Source organism: Oenanthe melanoleuca, chromosome Z, assembly GCF_029582105.1.
Source record: "Oenanthe melanoleuca isolate GR-GAL-2019-014 chromosome Z, OMel1.0, whole genome shotgun sequence".
NCBI classification, from domain to species: Eukaryota; Metazoa; Chordata; class Aves; order Passeriformes; family Muscicapidae; genus Oenanthe; species Oenanthe melanoleuca.
In genome coordinates, this window is record NC_079362.1 from 7,105,159 (window position 1) to 7,123,314 (window position 18,156).

Here is an 18,156-nt window from a genome sequence, read left to right on the forward strand (position 1 = left end):
ATTAAAGGTTATTTGACACTGGGTGAAACAGTGCACAAACTGTTTTGAGGCTTCACTCTGATCTATTTTATAAAGAAACAATCTTAAGAAACCATTGCCAAAAGAGAAAAAAACACTCATACGGCTTAAGAGAATATATGATCATAGAAATTATTCAACTTCAGTTATGTCCAAAGCCACAATAAAACCAGTTCTTACAGGATATGGTCTTTAGAGCAGCTGTGTTTCTGAGAAAGGACATGGTGGTTACATGTTTTTGAGCTCAGGAAGTAAATCTGTATTCTGGAAAACACTTCAGTCAGGCCCAGTGTGGTTGTGAATACAGAAAGTCATGCCTCCAGGGCTGGAGGAAGTTGCCCTATCTCAGAAGCTCCCTCTCTCTAACCACTGATTAGCATGGTTTTTATTGGCAGGGATTTAGCTGTCACTGAGCAGAGAGAGTATTTTGAGCAGGTCAGCCTGAAAACCCCATTCCTTTTCTCTTCTCTAGAGGAGTGAGGGTGCAGTCCTTGTTGACTCCCAAGTCCTTGTTGACTGTCCTGCTCTTTCTTCTCAGTGTTTAACCAGCTTTCGTGCTGCTTCCTCTGCCTTTGCAGGAAAAGGATTAGTGTGAGATGAGCCATTATTTCCTCTACACCAGGGTGGTCCCTGAATGGTGCCTGTGCTCACCTGTGCTGCTGCTACCTTGCTGTGGGTTTTCTAACGTATGGCAAGAGGGTTCTGAAAGGCTGGCTTTGGACGGGGATGGTTCAGGAAAAAAAGGAAGCTCCTTGACATCTTAAAGACTAGGAAAAGAGGAAAATACTCTGCTGATTAAAGAAAGCTTACTGGACCTAGCTCAGCCCATCTGGCTGATGCCAGCATTGAAGGGGAAGGATAATTGCCTATACCATCTGTCTCCAAGAGGGCTAATTGCTGACATCAGATATCAGCAGGGGTTCATGCATTTCTTCAACTACCTATTTGGTAGTCTCAGAAGCCAGGCAAAGAAAGAAGGCCTCCATTTCTGGACGGTGTGGCAGGCACAGGGCTGATTTTGGAGAAATCAGCCTCTGCCCTGAGCTCCTGGCACTTGACTGTGACTTCAGCAGGTCTGAAATTAGGAATATATGCCACGTGGAAAGTATCATAAGACAGCGAAAAGTGTTTCTTACGTATATACACACTGCCTAAAAATATCTTCTTGTACCCTATAGTGTTCCCAAACACCTTTCCAGGCAGTCTTATCATGTTTAATCACTATTTTCAACTGAAGTATTTGTCCTTGCACAGAACAAGATCTTCCCTGTAAATCCATACCACGACTATAAAAAAGTTTAGACGTCTCTCAAAAAATTTTATTTCTGTTGCAATCAAAATTACCTTATACCACCTTACTTAGAAAACTTCACCTCACAAACAGCAAAAAAAAATAGTTTAAATATGAGTTCAAGAAAGTAAGATATTTCATCCAATTTAGACAGCAAGGACAAGGATATAATGCAATTTTTTCCCTTCTGCAGGAAGAAGTGATCTGTAATGCTTGAACATAACTTCTAGCAGAGAGGAGTGAAAACTGGATGTTTTCACTGGCACAAGCTCCTGAGGATGCCAAACAAGCTGGATTTCACAGGAAAATCCCCCCAGCAACTCTACGGGGAGCCTTTTTGCTAGGAGGGACTGAGGGACCAGGCAAATGGAAGCTGGACTGACATGCAGCAGGAGAAAGGCAGGATTTCATTATTTCATCATTCTAGAGAAGTTTGTAAAGTGCCTGTTGGAGCGCAGATTTAGACAGGCTGGCATCAGCTGCTGTTATACAAAGGGAGGAAGTGAATACTGCAAAAACCCTCAGCCAGGTTGAACAGAAGAATTATTGTTTCCCAGGTGTGATGGGAGGAAGCAGAGCTCTGAATTCCAGCTCTGTGCCCTGTGCTGGGGAAGGCAAGATAGGGCAGGGCTGTGGAACCACTGGAAGGATGAGTGTTCACCTCCACCTCCCGCAGCCAGCTCTAATTAACTCGGGGATCAGTATGGACAGGATCCCAGGGGAACCTGCAACAGCTCACAGGAGATTTGTGAGGAACTCCTCCTGTTACTGAGCCTGCAAATAATGGTAGGCATTTAGACTGGAAATTGAGGTGAGTCTTGGGGAGATTGTTCCTTGATTAGGGCAGGTGAGGAATGCAGTGAGTATTGCTGATTGTCTGACAAAGTGAGGAGCCCACCACATGGGCTATTACCTCAAAAGGGAAAAACTCAGGTAAAACTCCCAGAGTTTTCCTCACAGCAAGTTTGGGACAAGACAAAGGATAGTCTGCTCAGGTACCTCAAGTGATTGTGAGCACGTGCCAGCTGCACATTCCCAAAAATCCCACTTTGGGATCTTCAGACAGCACAGCAGAGGCAGACCAACAATGTGCAGGGAAGACGGAATTCCTCATTTTCAAAAGTAAGCTGTCCATAATTAAAATCAGAGAATACCAGCTGGTAACACTGTAGGAAACACACTTACTGCCAGCATTTTGTATCCTGCTCCCTTCAAGAGTCAGATATTGTTATAATTTAAAAGAGAATGTAAAATGTTTTAGAGAACCCAGGTGACCTTCAGAAGCATCTAAAAAAAGCCCTTGTTTTCCATTGTGAAAGGTTCCCAAGAAGTGTTTTAAAAGATAATTGTACTTGTAGGAGCAATTACAGTTCTGTACTGCAAGGGGAGCTGTTGGCACATAATACCATGATTGTGCATTAGATCATCCACTGGCTCCTGTAATATCCACTTCCAGCTATAAGGAGTCATGTTTCAACACCTCCGATTCCCTGGTGCTGACAAGCTAAACAACTTGTTTTGTCTCTGTGAGCTCTTCTCTGGTGATTAACTGCTTATGGTGAATACTAATTATATGGAAGTACAGTACAGTAGAGATACTGTCCTATTTCCTCTACCTGCAGTGTCTCTGTCCTCTTCTGTAGAGACACTGCACTATAAAATCAGCAAAAATCAAGAAGATGACATTTTTCAGGACCACAAATAGGCTAACCCGTCTCTCACAGCAAAACTACCTTTATCTTCCTGTCTGCACAATAAGTTCAAAGGCAGAACACTGCATGTTTGTAAATGCCTGTTAATAATACTGGAAATAAATTTGCAACAGGATGTGTGCAAATGAGTTTTGTTGGTGGTAAAGGCAGAGCAATGTCCCCAGCTCCCCATGTCCCACTCTGAAAATTTACCCCAAATTATCCATTCCTGAAACTGCACCTCAGACTAAAATCTTTCCAACAGGGAGCCTACGAGAATTTTGTTCTTCAGTTTTGAATCTGAAGTGCTTTTTGAAACGCTAACACTGCAAAATTAGAAACCATTAAACAATATAAGGCAGAGAGTGATTAAATCTACCAAACACATTCAAAGCAGCTTAAGCTACTTTTTAATTAAAAAGGAGAAGATATCACTGGCAACATTCAGACATCTTTATCTTGATAAAGTTAAGATATTATTCAAAACAAAAAAAAAGCTGATCATAGAATGATTTAGGTTGGAAAGAGCCCTAAAATGATCCAAGCCTTAACCCAACACTGCTATGCTCACCACTAAATCTTGTCCCCAAGTGCCACAAGCTGGTCCTGCTGGCCACACCACTGCAGGCACAAGCCAGGTGCCACTGGAGCACAGGTACACAGGCTTGGGGCAGTGAGGAACAGAGTACAGCCTGTGCTGCAGTGTGATCACCCCGTGCCTGCCTGCAGATTAAGTCAGTGACACCAACAGTGGCCTCCGTGGGAGGCTGAGTGTTCCTCCTGCCTCCCCTGACAGGGTGGGGGCTGAAATCACAGTGCCTACAGCCATGGAGCAGTGGGTAACAAGATGTACATATCAGGATCAGAGAGTTTCAAGAGCCAGCTTCAATACAAAAAAAAAAAATAAAATAAAAAAAAAAAAGTCAATATCATATTGGTATTATTTTCCCTTAACCAGCAAATTTAAACAGAAAACAGCATATATTTTAAAAGACACATTTAGACCCCAGCCTTGGTGGCTCAAACTGTGGCTCAAGCGCTGCGGTTACTGCCCAGTTCAAACCTGCAGCACTAAGTTTTTGTAGCCATTTCAAAAAAAGAACAAGAAAAATGACCAGCAGTTTCAGTCAACCACAGGCAAGATGCCAGGAGCCAAAGATCAGCCTTCCTCAGGCTGAGATGATATCATCTCCACACTTCTAGAGCTCTGAGTCCAGAGCATCGAAAGATTCACTGGTGAGCAGCCTCATCTCTTCGTCTCTTATTACACCTCTTCCTCAACTTGATACAAAATTTTCAACATCTACTGCACCCAACACAGTGAGTCCCTGCTGGCCTTACCCAAAAAGCAGGCTCTGAAATACAGCACGGGCACTTGGTAGCTGCTGGAGTACAGGACGTGGTACTCATAGCGAACCACTTCTTCTGCGCTGCAACCCCCAGAGGCCTGAGAATCATCCAAGGGCTCCTGAAACGACACACAGGCAGCACAGCAGCACGTCAACCTCTGCATTTGTAAAAAAAAACAAACAAAACTGCCCTGCAGAACCAAAGAAATGGCAACCACCCCTTTCACAGCGCTGCTCGTGCAAGGGAATTTTTCAACGCTAGTAAGAAAAGCAGAGAAGTCCAAAGCCTACAAAGACATCTTGCACGCTTCCTGCCACAAACTGTGAACTATTTGCAAGCCTTTCCAGAGCTGAGACCTTTCTAAGGCTCTCTCTAAAATCTTCATGGCACAGTAACTGGCACAATAAGGGGACTACAGCTGTACCTCTCCTCATTACATTCAGTATAGACCATTTTAGAAGTGTATCCTTAAATAATCCGGTTTTGCTTGCCAAAAGACAAATCAAATGTATCCACCAAAAATCCTCTGATCTACTTTCTTTAAAGGCTTTTTGCCAGGAGCTGCTTTTGCTAATAATATAAAATATATCATATAATGTAATTATAATAATAACATAAAATACAGTAATAAAACTGAGAGGTTTATTTTTTTCCCCTGTTAGTGTATATTCCAGGTGTAAAGTACTAAAGTTTATGGTAGATTTGAAACAAATCAAAATAGATGAAACTAATTGCATTGAGATATACCCCAGCTGCAGCACTAATTTCACAACACTTCAAATTAATATTCCAACAGTGCTAAGCACCTAGTTGTTTGGACTTTTCTAAAAGCTGTCATAACTCAATGTCTCTGAAAATGGAACCATTAAATTAATAACGCCATTAGGATTAAACATAAGAACAAACTTTCCAAGAAGACACTCTGGGTGTGGACTTGTTCAGTGCTCAAACCCCCAAATTTACATGCATGAACGCAGCAACCATAATGCCCCACAGGTTGGGTGTGCATTTCACAACTTGGCTATTGCCAAGCAACCCTGAATATTGGCTTATGGTATCTGTCCAAGCAAAACAGAAAAAGACTGAGCAGAAAAGAAGAACCAGCATCCTCTGAACATTATGCTCATATAACACACCAGAAATTTAAAGCTATTTTGCATTTTTATCTCACATCCTTAGTCAAGTCAGCAATGGATGAATCAATATATGAAGAAATACAAAACCTGATAAACTTTAACTAATGACACCCAAGATATTTTCAGGCTTTTTTTTCCTCATGTGACTTTGCCCAAATTTAGTGTATTAGAAACCCAGATGCTGCTGAGGCAGAGAGACAGAAGCTCACAAATGAAAGCCCAGACCTTGGGAAGCTGCAGACTGAGGAACTGCCCATGCATTTTTGGACAAGAAGATCACAGATAGCCACGGAGCAGAGGTTTCCTGGTAAATCCTAGATGTCTGCAGGAAAATGGTTGATTTTTGCTTATGGCAAAACAAGTGCTTAAAGCACTGAATGGAATGTTTGAAAGCATGCTCTCTGGGTTAATTTAGTTTTACAAACTGTACGTGAAGAGATCTTGAAGTCAGTCTGCCAGAAGGACAGTGATGATTGCTGTTCCTGATGTCACAGGCCAGATAAAGACAGGAATGACATACCCAGTGCCCACATTCACGAGTGACAGACCAAGAGTGACAGACTTCCTCACACAAGTTGTACCCAGTGGTTATATGTAAAATACATGTTAAAGAAAATAAAGAAAAAAATCAATTTCTTCTCTGTATAATGCTGAACCTTCTTTAGAATTGATTAATGCTTCAGTAAGAATAGCAAAAGAGACCATCAGCAGCCTGTGGTAAAACAAAAAAACCAAACCCAGCTACGATTTTCATGTGTGTAGGGGAAGAGAAAGAGTCTGTGCTCAGAACTGAGCCTACACGGTGCTTCTCAGGCATTAATGTTTCATCAGATACCATGGCCTTGCCTCCTGCTTAGTCACCAGCTTACCCTGCCCTAAAAGATACTTCTGGAAATGGCAAGACTACCTGTTCCTCTCCTAAATACCACAGCTCTAGAAAAAAAGACTCTCTGCATACACTGCATTTTGAGTATAATGGTAAAATGACTAATTTGTGACTATTTTAGACCTGCACACAAAGGCAAATAGCTGAATCCTTCTCAGGGCTACTCTAATCCCCTCTCCTCTCAGTAAACAGCAATTTCACGTTTTCTGATTTAAAAAGACACATCATTGATGTGAAATTGTGCTCTTTACAGTCTCTGCAAGTACAGCCCACAGTATTTCTGCAGGGAAAGTACATTTTGTAGCCTACAAGTTTTGATGGTATCTCTGTATCTGATGAGATGAACTTTGCTGATGAGATGAATAAAACGAGTACAGTCATTTTAGGTGATCTCTGAAACATCTAAAAATCTACAAATGGCTCACTAGAACCAAGAAGCCTCAGACAGTTTTATATCACCACACAAGACTTCATTTTCACTCTTTAACCAGCTACTGATTAAGCCATAAATACAAAACACAGGTGCAACTTATTTTTAAAAAAGCAAAACTCACAACTTATTTTTATAAATGTCGTGATAGCCTATTTTAACTCTTTCCTTGAATAATTGTTCTTGTTTCCATATTTGTATGGTTGTTCTGACTCTTTTTGAGCTAATGCTGAATTTTAGTTACTGTACTAGACAATACTGAAATCAAATTAAATCTGGATGGTTTTGTAAACGCAAAATGTTTTTGCTGCAAAACATTCACCTGTGTACAGACACCACAAAACAAAAGACAAAACACAAACATCAGCCTTAAAAAAAGTCATATACAACATCAACCAAAAAAGGCATTTTAACCAAACTGCAGTCATTAAAAATGATACGAAGACACTTGTTTCTCAAATTTTTTGTTTCTCTGATTTTCAAATGTACTTGCATGCCTGCCATGCTTCAAGGTAAAACTGTGAATCCAGGACTGACTGGCTGCTTCCTAAACAAATTGGGAAGCTGTCATCAGGAAGCATCTGCTCCTCTATTGCTCTCAGGTAAAATCACTCATGTGCTATCATAATGGTCTATTGAGCAGATGTTTAAAAGCAATGTATGTATTAGAAAGAAGATAAGCAGCAACTACCTAATTAATTGCATTAGTTCCATCATAAATGAATTAGCACTGATTTTAATTGATATAAAATTGTCCTCAACCTTTAAGTATCCCCAAAACAAATTAAGTTGATTTGTTCCTTTTAAAATGCTAAATTATTTAAATCAATAGGTAAGAAACACTGCCAGGTGTCATTCTGAAGGCAAAATAACATATTTCTACTATTTCTATTCCTGTTGATGAGGAAGGCAATTTTAAAACCTGTGGTAACAAGTTAATTTGACAGCAGGAGAGAGTTAATTGTGGTTTTGGGTAGTTTAGTGGCAGTAGAGCAGCAGGGAGAGGTGGGTTAAGGTTCCTTTGGAGGGAGACCATAAAGGAGGGGAAAGGCAGACAGGGTAAACTGGGACAGTGACAGAATTACCTAAAAAAAGTGGATTTCCCTGCTGACACCAAATATTTTCCTATCTCCACCTTATTTGCACAGGCCCACAGAGCTAGACTTTCTTACTCAGCCTAAACTCCTTTTGAAATTAAGAAGAAGCCCCCCCCCCTTTTCAGGGAAAAGATAAGAGAAGTGGTGCAAATAAACATTTCTTGTGGATGTCCAGACACTGTTGCCTTTCTCCCAGCTCCCATGCTCCTTATCTCCTCTCTTGCTGCCCCGGCCTCTGTTTACTCCTGCCTTTTTTTCAATTAACCTTTAATTTAAAATCTTAGAAATTGTTGAAAGCTTTTAATTGGGAATCTCTGAAGGTATTAAATGCCCTCACTAAACATGAAGAAAATAGTACTTTGGGAAGCCTGAAAGTTTTCTCTGAGATTCTCCTGCAGGAACAAGGGAAGAGGTGACACAAGCACAGGTACCAGCAGTGCTACTTTCAGTGTGAGGAGGGAAAAAAGGAGATGCAACCCAGATTACTGAGCAAATTTGCCTTCATTGCTTGCAATGAATTTAAATCTAATTTCATTTTAGCCTCTAAAGTTGAAAATTTATCGCTCTTCCTCTCTCTTCAGAGGTGCAGAGCCACGACTGAAACACAGGAACTTTCAGGAGCAGCTCTTTCAGCACTTTCCCCCGGCAAACAGGGAGATTTGAGCATGGAAACTGAACGGTGGGACAGTGTTCATCAGGGAGAATTAAAGCAGAGTTTGACGAGCAGGGCGTGGCAGTGTGGTGAGATCCTCCCTCTATTCTCCCAAGCATTCCGACTCCACGTTCTTGCTGCAGACCCTGCAGGTCCAGTCTCTGCAGGACATTTTCCTGCAGGTTTTGGTCCCTCCTGTGCAGGATCTCACCCCCCATCCGGCACAGCCCTGAGACCTCCAGACTTTTGCCACCACCACTGACCATGCAGTGACCAGTGAGGTGACCCTGCCTGGGGAGGGGGACACCGAGTGCATTTACTGATTGTCATGCTTTACATCACTACTAAATATTCAAACTGTCCTCAAATCTACAGGCTCCAAACAAAAGTAACCCACTCTACCACAGCCTGTAAAAATGCAGACATCTCCCTGAAGAATTTCTGCTCATGAATGTTCCACAAAAACCCTTTACCACCAGTTGCACCACTTTTATGTACATTGATAAACTGCTCTCTTATGTGAAGAGCACGTGGGGAATCCAACCACCTCCAGGTGCTTTCTAGTGCTGACATCAGTGGTGATAGATGAGGAAAACATAGGCATGACAGAAAAGGTCTGAAGTGTAACAAAGTTATCTTATGGATTTATTTTCTGTGTGCAGCTACAAAATCCTCCTCACTGTCTTGGACTTCTTATAATTTCATCATCCAAGTGAAGAACTTGGTTAAACACTCAATAACAGAGAAAGAAAGTGTCTCTTAAATACTTTGGTGATGCCTGAAATACCATGTGCAAGGAGCTTTCTTTTGTAAGACACAGCTGCCCTGAAAAGCCATTAAGTCACCAGTGGGGTCAAGGTAAACAGGTAGTGGATCCCTGAAACAGGACATTTTCCAAAGGTAAAATCTTTGACTGAACTCAGCACCCCAGCCATGACACTATGAAAGCATCCAGTCATTTTCAAAATAACTATTTCCCAAAAAAAGTTTGCCCCCCACACCCTAAGTCTTCTGTTATTCACAGTATACCAAAACACCAAAACCAACACTTACATCCCAAAAAGACATGGCACATAAAACTGTAGTAGTTCCTCATGCATGAACAATCATTTCTAACAGCTGGAAATTAGATTTGTCTTTTGATTGCTTCAAAACCACTATCACAAGTGAAAGCAAAGCCTTTTCAAGCAAAAGAAGCAACAGACCGTGAAAACAGAACAGTTGTGAATTTTGTCTTCACATAAAGGTGGGGAATTGTTACAAAATCACTCCTCATTCTTCCTGAGTTGTCACATATAAAATGCAGAATTTGGTATCTTTTCTCCTCCCACAGAAGAAACATTTTATCTTGTTTTAATGTAGAGAGTACAAGGCTGTCTGCACAGGGCTGGAACAGAGGCATGGTGTATTAAGAAACCTCTTCTGGTAGGAATGACAGGAAATCTAGGAAACGAGGCAAAGAAATCCAAGGAGACAGGGACACAGCTCATCTGCTGAGGGAAGATGGACCAACCCAAACTACCTGTAACTCCTGAAAAGAAGGTCCCCCTGAAGCTGCAGACACAGACCTTACAGAGCATCAGAGCAGCCCCTCCTGGAACCCCTTCCACTGCCCCCCATCAATGTTCTATGCCAAGGTCATTCCTCAGAGTGAGGAATTTACAGCAGTTTTCTTTCCATGGCAGTGTGGTGGGAAAAGGAGCAGTTGGAGATGGTGGTGTCTGTACCCACAAATTTTTGCCACCTGCCTTTCAGTAACAATCACAGAATCCCAGGATGACCAAGGCTGGAAAATCCCTCCCAGCCCATGCAGTCCCAGCTGTGCCCAATCCCCACCCTGTCCCCAGCCCAGAGCTCTCAATGCCACCCCCAGGAATTCCCTGGACACCTCCAGGGATGGGGATCCAACCCTCCCTGGGCACTTCCAATCCCTGAGCTCCCTTTCCATGGGGAAATTCCTGCTGCTGCCACCCTGAGCTCCCCTGCCCAGCCTGAGCTGTTCCCTCTGCTCCTGTCCCTGTCCCTGTTCCCAGATCCCAAATCCCCCTGGCTGTTCCCTCTTGTCAGGGAGCTGTGCAGAGCCACAAGGGCCCCCTGAGCCTCCTTTTGAAGGATTTTCCCATCATTTTTGTCATTATCTTCCATTTGCACAAATTGGAGTAAGCTACTACTTTGAGGTTAAGTACTATTCCACAAGATTATTGCTTCTTTAGAACTGAAGTGCTTCCAGGACTAGGCTCTGTGCTTTACAACAGACAAAAAGATGGAAAAAAAATTCTATACTAGAAGACAACAGTAGCAGTTCAGCTGTATTTTAGGTCAGCTTTATTTTTTTAGAACAAGGATTATTATTTCTGCTTTGTGAATCACAGCAGCAACCCAGTTTTGGCCACGCTTAATTCAACAGGGAGACTGACAGCAAATGCCTACAAACCTTTACTTTTTAGAAGACAAACTCAAATCCTCATTAATTTCTCAGATGGGAAACTGTATGAAAACGATGCCAAGACTGACAGACAGTGTTTAACAGTAATTCTGGTGAAAAAGTTACAGACATAAATGCTCAAATTATCAAAAAATCTGGCACTGTAAAAACAAGAAATGTGAAATTAAGGGGTTGCAATTAGAAGGGGCAGCAGTGGTGCCCACTCAGGACACTCCAAGGGAACAGCTCTGACACTGGGACAGTGACTTACTGCAAGAAATAGACGTAGAATTTCCTTCAAAAAGGAAATAGCATCTGATTAAGTTAATATCTGACAAAATGATGCATCTTGAAAGTTACCTGAGATGCTAACCTAAGCTTGGTCATAGACTGTATTAGATAAGTACAACCATTAGAAACAATAATCATAAACAATGTGGCTTAATTATAACTGGCTTATTTGGATGTGAGATCTAATCCTCTTAACTGTGTTTTAGGGCTAAAGCACATGTGTTATTCTCTTATTAAGAAAACAGGAAGATGATACTAAATTATAATGATCTATTTCACATTCAAAATAGCCTGAATTCAAACATTTTAGCTATCACTAGAAATAATTATGAAATTACTCAAAATAGCTGTGAAGTTCCTCCTAAAATCCCCAAAAGAAAAACTGAATTTGTTCCTACACTTAGACAAAAAAAATTAGCACATTAGGATCCACTGATTGTTTGCATTTGGAACTACCCAAGTAAAATAACCAAATGTTTCAATGGTGGGGCAGACCCTACCAAGTCAAGTATATTCAGCTTTTGCCCACTCTGAAAAGCTGTTTATTGTATTCATAAATGATACAATACAGATGCCCTTACCTTTAACTCTGTAATCACTGTTACAAAGGAAATGCAAAGCTCTGAACTCATACTGGGGCAGGTCAAAAGCCCTTAAGTTCATTTCAAACAAATACTCTCTGAGAATATTCTAAATAGGAACAAACACAAAGTTATCAAATGTGACTGATTCCAAACACACCAGATGTATGATGGAGACATTCATAGTGGCTGGAGAGAACTACTGGATTACTTCCTTTATTAGTCTGATCTCAAATGAAAACTGCCATGGAGTGTTACATGGCATTTTCAATTTCCAGAGATGTGGTACATCATAAGTCTTGATGCAAACTTAACCACTTGGAATTTGATTTACAATTCTTTAAAGCCAAGTAGAAAATCTGCATGAATAATTGACAATGTTTTTGTCTGGAATGACTCTTCTAACAGTCTCTATTCAAACTGTGTTTTATTTGACAAGAAAGAATTAAGAATACCCAAATATTCCCACTGCTGTATGTGATGGAAAACATGGGATCAACAAGACCCTAAACAAAATGACCAGACAATACCACTGTGGCAGAAAGGTTAAAAATGCCAAGAATGGTACAGATGTACATAACTGCACTTGGCCAAGCTCATGGACTCTTACAAAAATATTACACATCTGAAAAATCAGCAAAACGGCTGAACTGTTAAATAAATTAATCTCATTTCAAGGAATTATTCTTGTAGTTGAATTGCTCAGAACTAGGTGGAAGACCTCAAGAATTTGTTCTGTATGCAACTGTACAATAACTGTATCAAATTTTCCCTTCAAACTTTATAAATAACCTACATAAAATACTTCAAGCAATTAGCAAGTTGTTTCAAGAACTATTCAAATTCATTATCCCACAGGATGGGAAAGAAGAGCAAGGAAAGAGCCACTAATTGTACACATGTGCAGAGAAAGAGCCAGAACATGGCTCTGACTGTTGGGACATTTTATCTGCCCTCATTTCTCTCAAAAGCTGCTCTACAATTTACTCATTCAATTTGATTAAGGTATCTGAGGGGTTATTCCATATACTTATCCCTATTTGCAATGAACAGAAATCATAGCTAAGACAATGAAGTACAGACTTGGTTCAATTACTCTTGCTTCTCAAAACTGAGATATTCCAAGTGTCCTGAAGGCATTCAATTCCAAAACAGGAAGCCAGAGAGGAGAGCACTCAGTAATTCTAATCATCTGCAGATCTCTTGGAAAGTATTTTCCTAAACATTTGCTGAAAGAACATTTTTACTGTACTGCATGCTGCTGCTTGTACCCCAAACAGGGTCCTATAGCAAGATATTTACTACTTAAATTGTCTCTGGTTATGTAAAGGAATCAGTCTGGAGACAACCAAGACCATGCTTCCCTAAATATTAAACTTCAGCCAACTGCAAAACCAGGGAATCTGGAGAAGGAACTAAAAATATGTTAATATATTTTTATATATAATATCATATTAATATGATTAATATATTAATTTACATTAATATAATTTAACATCCCATACGATGCCTTCATTCATAAGGTACAAATGGTAGTGTTGCACCAAAATCAAAGACAAGTTAATTGGCTTGTTTCTTAACTCCAGTTTATATGTTTGTGTAACTCAACTCAATCCCTGAAGGAATAATTTTAGAATAAAAGCCTGGTGTCCATGTGATATTTCAAACAGTACTGCTGAGGTATCCATTCCATTGTGTTTCAGGTAAAAGAAGAGTTTCTGACTTAGCTGAGTCTGGAACTAACATGTGAGGAGATCAGGAATTACTGACTGCAGAAACGAGCTCCCAGGGTCTTTGATAAGCTCAATTTGAGAGGACTCCACCCAATTTAGAGAAAAAAAAGGTTAATGATGCCTTTTTGTATCAATTTCCTTGTTTTCACAAACATCTACATATCTGTGCACAGAGTGAGTGCAGAACTCTTTTCCACAGCAGACTTCTTTCCCAGAGGACTCTTCTTTTGGATTTTCTAGAATCATGGAATCTTTTAGGGTGGCAAAGACCCCTAAGACCATCAAGTCTAAATGAAAAACTAACCTCTCTCAATAAAGAGATACCATGGTCACTCATATTTACAGAATCCTGTTACAGTTAGGGTTTTAAACCAGGAAAAGTGTTGCAAGTGATTTGCCTGTTACCCAAACAGAGAATAAAAACACAGATGAGGAAATAACAAGATATACATTTAAAATAATAATAATAATAATAAGCCCACAAAAGCCTGGAAATTGTGTTTCTAGTATTTTCAGATGCAACATATTGGCATTATTTCTTCACCTAAATTTCCTGAATTAATAAGCAAAAATATTGTTAACAAAGTTCTAAAATTATAGGATAGCTGCTTACATAAAATAAATCTGACTCAAAGATTACAATTACATACAAGTAAAAATACATGAAGATAGGTGCATATATGATATTAAGTGTCTTTGACTGTTGGGTCTTGCTCAATCTCTCAAAAATAACCAACTGCAAGACACCAAGTCAGCTGGGAATCTCATCTGCCATCAGACTGGCAGAGATTATTGAAATTTTAATGTCTTGAGTGGAAAATCAAGAGCGTGCTCTGCTTTCTAGGATCAGACAGGGATTTTACAAGTTCAAGAAGTGGCAGTAAGGATTTTGTAACAGATCTTCGTACGGTGAACATGTAAATGTGTTCTGGCCTGCAATGTCCAGGTGACCACAGAACCACAGAACAGGCATTTCATGGATCCTCCTGAACTCAGCATCTGTTCAGAAACTGCCCATGATAAGCTTCCTGAATCTATGTTTAGATTTTTTTAAATATTCAAGAAATAAGGGAGAACATGAGTTAAAACAGAAAAATTTAAATGGGGAAGTACTGGAATTTGGAAGAGGATTAAATTTATTTAAATCAGAGATGCAAAAACTTTCTAAAATTTACCCCCTGAACTACTGAAAACAAAATATAAAACTGCAGATCTGAGTGAATAATTGCCTCACAAATTCATACCAAGAGTATGAAAAAAAAACCCCTACAGAGAACAAAAAAGAGATATGGCAAGCAAATAAAAACTCCATTTCTTGAAGCCTAAGTTTAAAGGAGAAAGAAAGATCTGCCAAAATTCAAGTGGTACTTACAAATGGCAAAAGGGATTAGAACCATTTTCGAAGGAAAGAGTAATTAATCATAGAGAGCTATGTAGAAACTGGATTAAAACTTAACATTGGTTTGTCAAAGAGAGAGCAAGCCAAAGGAACCTGATATCTTCCCCTGATAACATAACTGAATTAGTGGACAAGGAAATGCAGGAGATTCAATCTGGCTGGATGCAGTAAAATATTTGATACCAAGCCAAATGGGAAGCAGTTCTTTAAAGTGGAGAAGACGGGGATTATGTTCAAAATGTGATACACAAGAAAGTGGAAAAGGCGAGAGAATAATGTGAAAAACTAAAAAGAGAATTATTGACCAGGAGACAGTCGACTAACAAAGCACCTCTACAGCTGGACTGTAAAGTAATCTTAGTCACAATATTCCTCCACAACCTGAGCACAAAAGCAGGAGTTTGTTGGCAAAATCTGCTGATGATACAAAGCTGGGCAGCCCAGTCAATAGAGCAGGAGATGGAAACCGTGGCAGGAGACGGAGTTTGTAAGACCAGCACTGGCACGCTGAGACTGCCCACGAGCTGATCTCAGCTCTGCTCTCCCCCTGCCACACGAGCATTGACAGGGCCAACAAATCACAAGACGAATGCCCCTCATTCCCTGCTGCCACCAGGGATCCCACACAGGCACAGACCTCCCTGCCTCAGCCCTGATTTACACCCAGAGCACAGAGCCAGGAATGCTGAGGCTCCACCAAGAGCTGCCATTCCCACCCCGTGACAAAAACCCGGCATCTTAACATTTGTCTTGGTCTTTAATCAATACAGAAGTTAAATACGAGCACTTTTCACAGGAAAAACCTTCTGGTCCGAGGTGGTAAATATTAAAATAGAAAATGTCACAATTTCTGAATTAAAGTGTGCCATATAAATCTGAACTGGCCGGACATTCAGTTTGATACTCCTGGTGGTAGTGTGCATTAGGACATTACTGGGAAAAGATTTTAAAAATACAGCTCTGCTGGGCAATGCAGCAGATTATTAAACTAGCTAAAAAAAAATCCCCAAACTTTCAGAAAAGTTTAAAACCTCATCACATTTTCAGTAGGATTAATCTGATCCTAGATGAACTACTTCATTTGTCTAATTAGAAAACTAAATTTAAAAAAAAAAAATCTGAGTTTGTAGAAAATGGATCTTCTACTCAGAAATTCTCTTGATGCCTTCACCTGTACTTAAGTATCCACACAGCACTAAGCAAAAAAAACTGAATGTTCATTAAAACTGCAATCATAACTCTGAAAAAAGAGAAAAAATAATGCCTGTTCATAGTCAAAGAAAATCAATTTATTTCATTTCAGTACATTCAAACATGTAAAATTAAGCTAGACAGAAATTTAACCCCACTTTTCTTGTTTTAATTATCAACCAATTTTAGGATGGAAGAGGAATGCAGACCACTACACTAAATACTGATTATACAAGTTCTGATGGGACATAAAGTTTGTTCTAACTTACAAGACCATCTGCAACATAAATATCAAACAGCTCTATCCTGAGGTCTTTTGATCCTCAAAAACAGTCTTTAGTGCTATAACTTTTTTTAAAGCTGCACCATGTTTGCTTATCCTACAGCTCCACCCTTTAAAAAAGTTGGGCAAAATTTTCAGGAATAAACCCAAGAAGACCAAGATACAACAGGAAAGGTAATGTCCTAAAGAGACCCTTTTCTTGTTTTAACACAGGAATAATTGAAAGTTAACACTGCAATGCAGTGAAGGATTAATTCAAGGTAAAGTTCTTGCCTTAATGGTTGCATTGAATATTTTAAGAAATACATTCCAACGCAAAGTGGCAATACAGACCTCACTGAATGTTCTGTATCAAGATTACTTTTATAAAGTTACTTTGTTCTGTTTGCTTCTACCCCCTACAAGCAAGAGCTACTCTGTGAAAACAAAGTGAAAAGCTTTGATCAAAGGTACATCTCAAATGCACAACAGAAAAGAGTATAATTTAGCTACCCTGATCTGTACTGCCAAAATGCTGAGTATTTTCAAACCTTGGGGAAAAAAAAACCCAAAAAAACAAGCCACAAAAAAACCCAAATATGACAAAAAAAAAAAAAAAAACACCCCAATTAGTGACAGCTCTCTCTTTCATTAAAATAACTCCAAAACTGGTTCTGTTTATGAACATTAGCAACCTTTAAAACAAGTGATGGCAGTAAAGTAATCAACACATATTTTTATATTTTAGATATCTTTGTTTCCAAATCCAAACATTCCAAAATTAAGATCAAATATTACTGGGCTGTAATCATTCAGTGGTAAAATACCTATGTATTTTAAAAGTCCTTTTAGTAACTGTTTAATTTTACAGTTGAAAATGGTGAAAACCATGCTCGATGTTTCACCACAAGTGAGGAGAACCTGCAATTACAGGACAACATTATCATGTCTCAACTTTGGAACACCTTCACAGCTTTACCAACTGTAAAAACTGTGCTTTGAAACAATCAAACAAATGACTTTTTGAAGTATAAAACTCCCTGTACTAAACACCTGTTTAAAAACAAAGTTACTGCCAAATAGTTCTGTGAGCTATTAGACATATTAGACATATTTCCAAATTCAGCAAGAATTCCATTTTCAGCAGCCTTGAGGAACAGAATGCAATAATACCCAAAGCTGCAATCACCAAAATTAATTTGTTTCTTCATGTGGTGCAAGACTTTCACCAGATATAACCCAGGAAAACGTTACAACTGTGTATGTAGAATTAATAATATTACCATGCTAGTAAAAAACTTCCTCTGTAAACCCAAGATGCCAGAGAAGGAACAGTAAATGCAAGATGTGTTTGTGTCTTTAACTTGAAAATATAATACAAACACTAGGAGGGTTAACACTTTTGAAAATTTTGTCTTCTATTCAAAAAAGCATTAATCACAGAAATAGGTGCCAAAAGCATACTTAGAACTCATCTGAACATAATCTTCTTCCACATTTTCCTCTGTAGAAGAAAATACCAATTCTTTATATAGTCTTTGGAAGAAAGACAAACACAGGAAAGAAAATTAAACAAGGATTTTATAACAATACCTAAAAATACATATATTTCCTTAAAATTATGAAGGATGATGAGTGTGTAACACAGGGCTGGCATCAGCTTTCCAAAACTGACTATGATGTATTTGCTTTGCTCCATTTTGCCATGGTTCAACAGAACTTC

General features: G+C 39.5%; 1 protein-coding gene across 8 annotated transcripts in view; it reads right to left on the minus strand.

The window, feature by feature from the left end:
* Positions 1-18,156, minus strand: part of ATG10 (autophagy related 10) — a 62,887-nt gene that overhangs the window by 20,631 nt on the left and 24,100 nt on the right. For all 8 annotated transcript variants that reach the window (XM_056513987.1, XM_056513990.1, XM_056513991.1 and 5 more), the window contains one exon: positions 4,342-4,468. In XM_056513987.1, the coding sequence (XP_056369962.1) occupies positions 4,342-4,468 (127 nt within the window). The remainder of the gene's footprint in view (positions 1-4,341; positions 4,469-18,156) is intronic.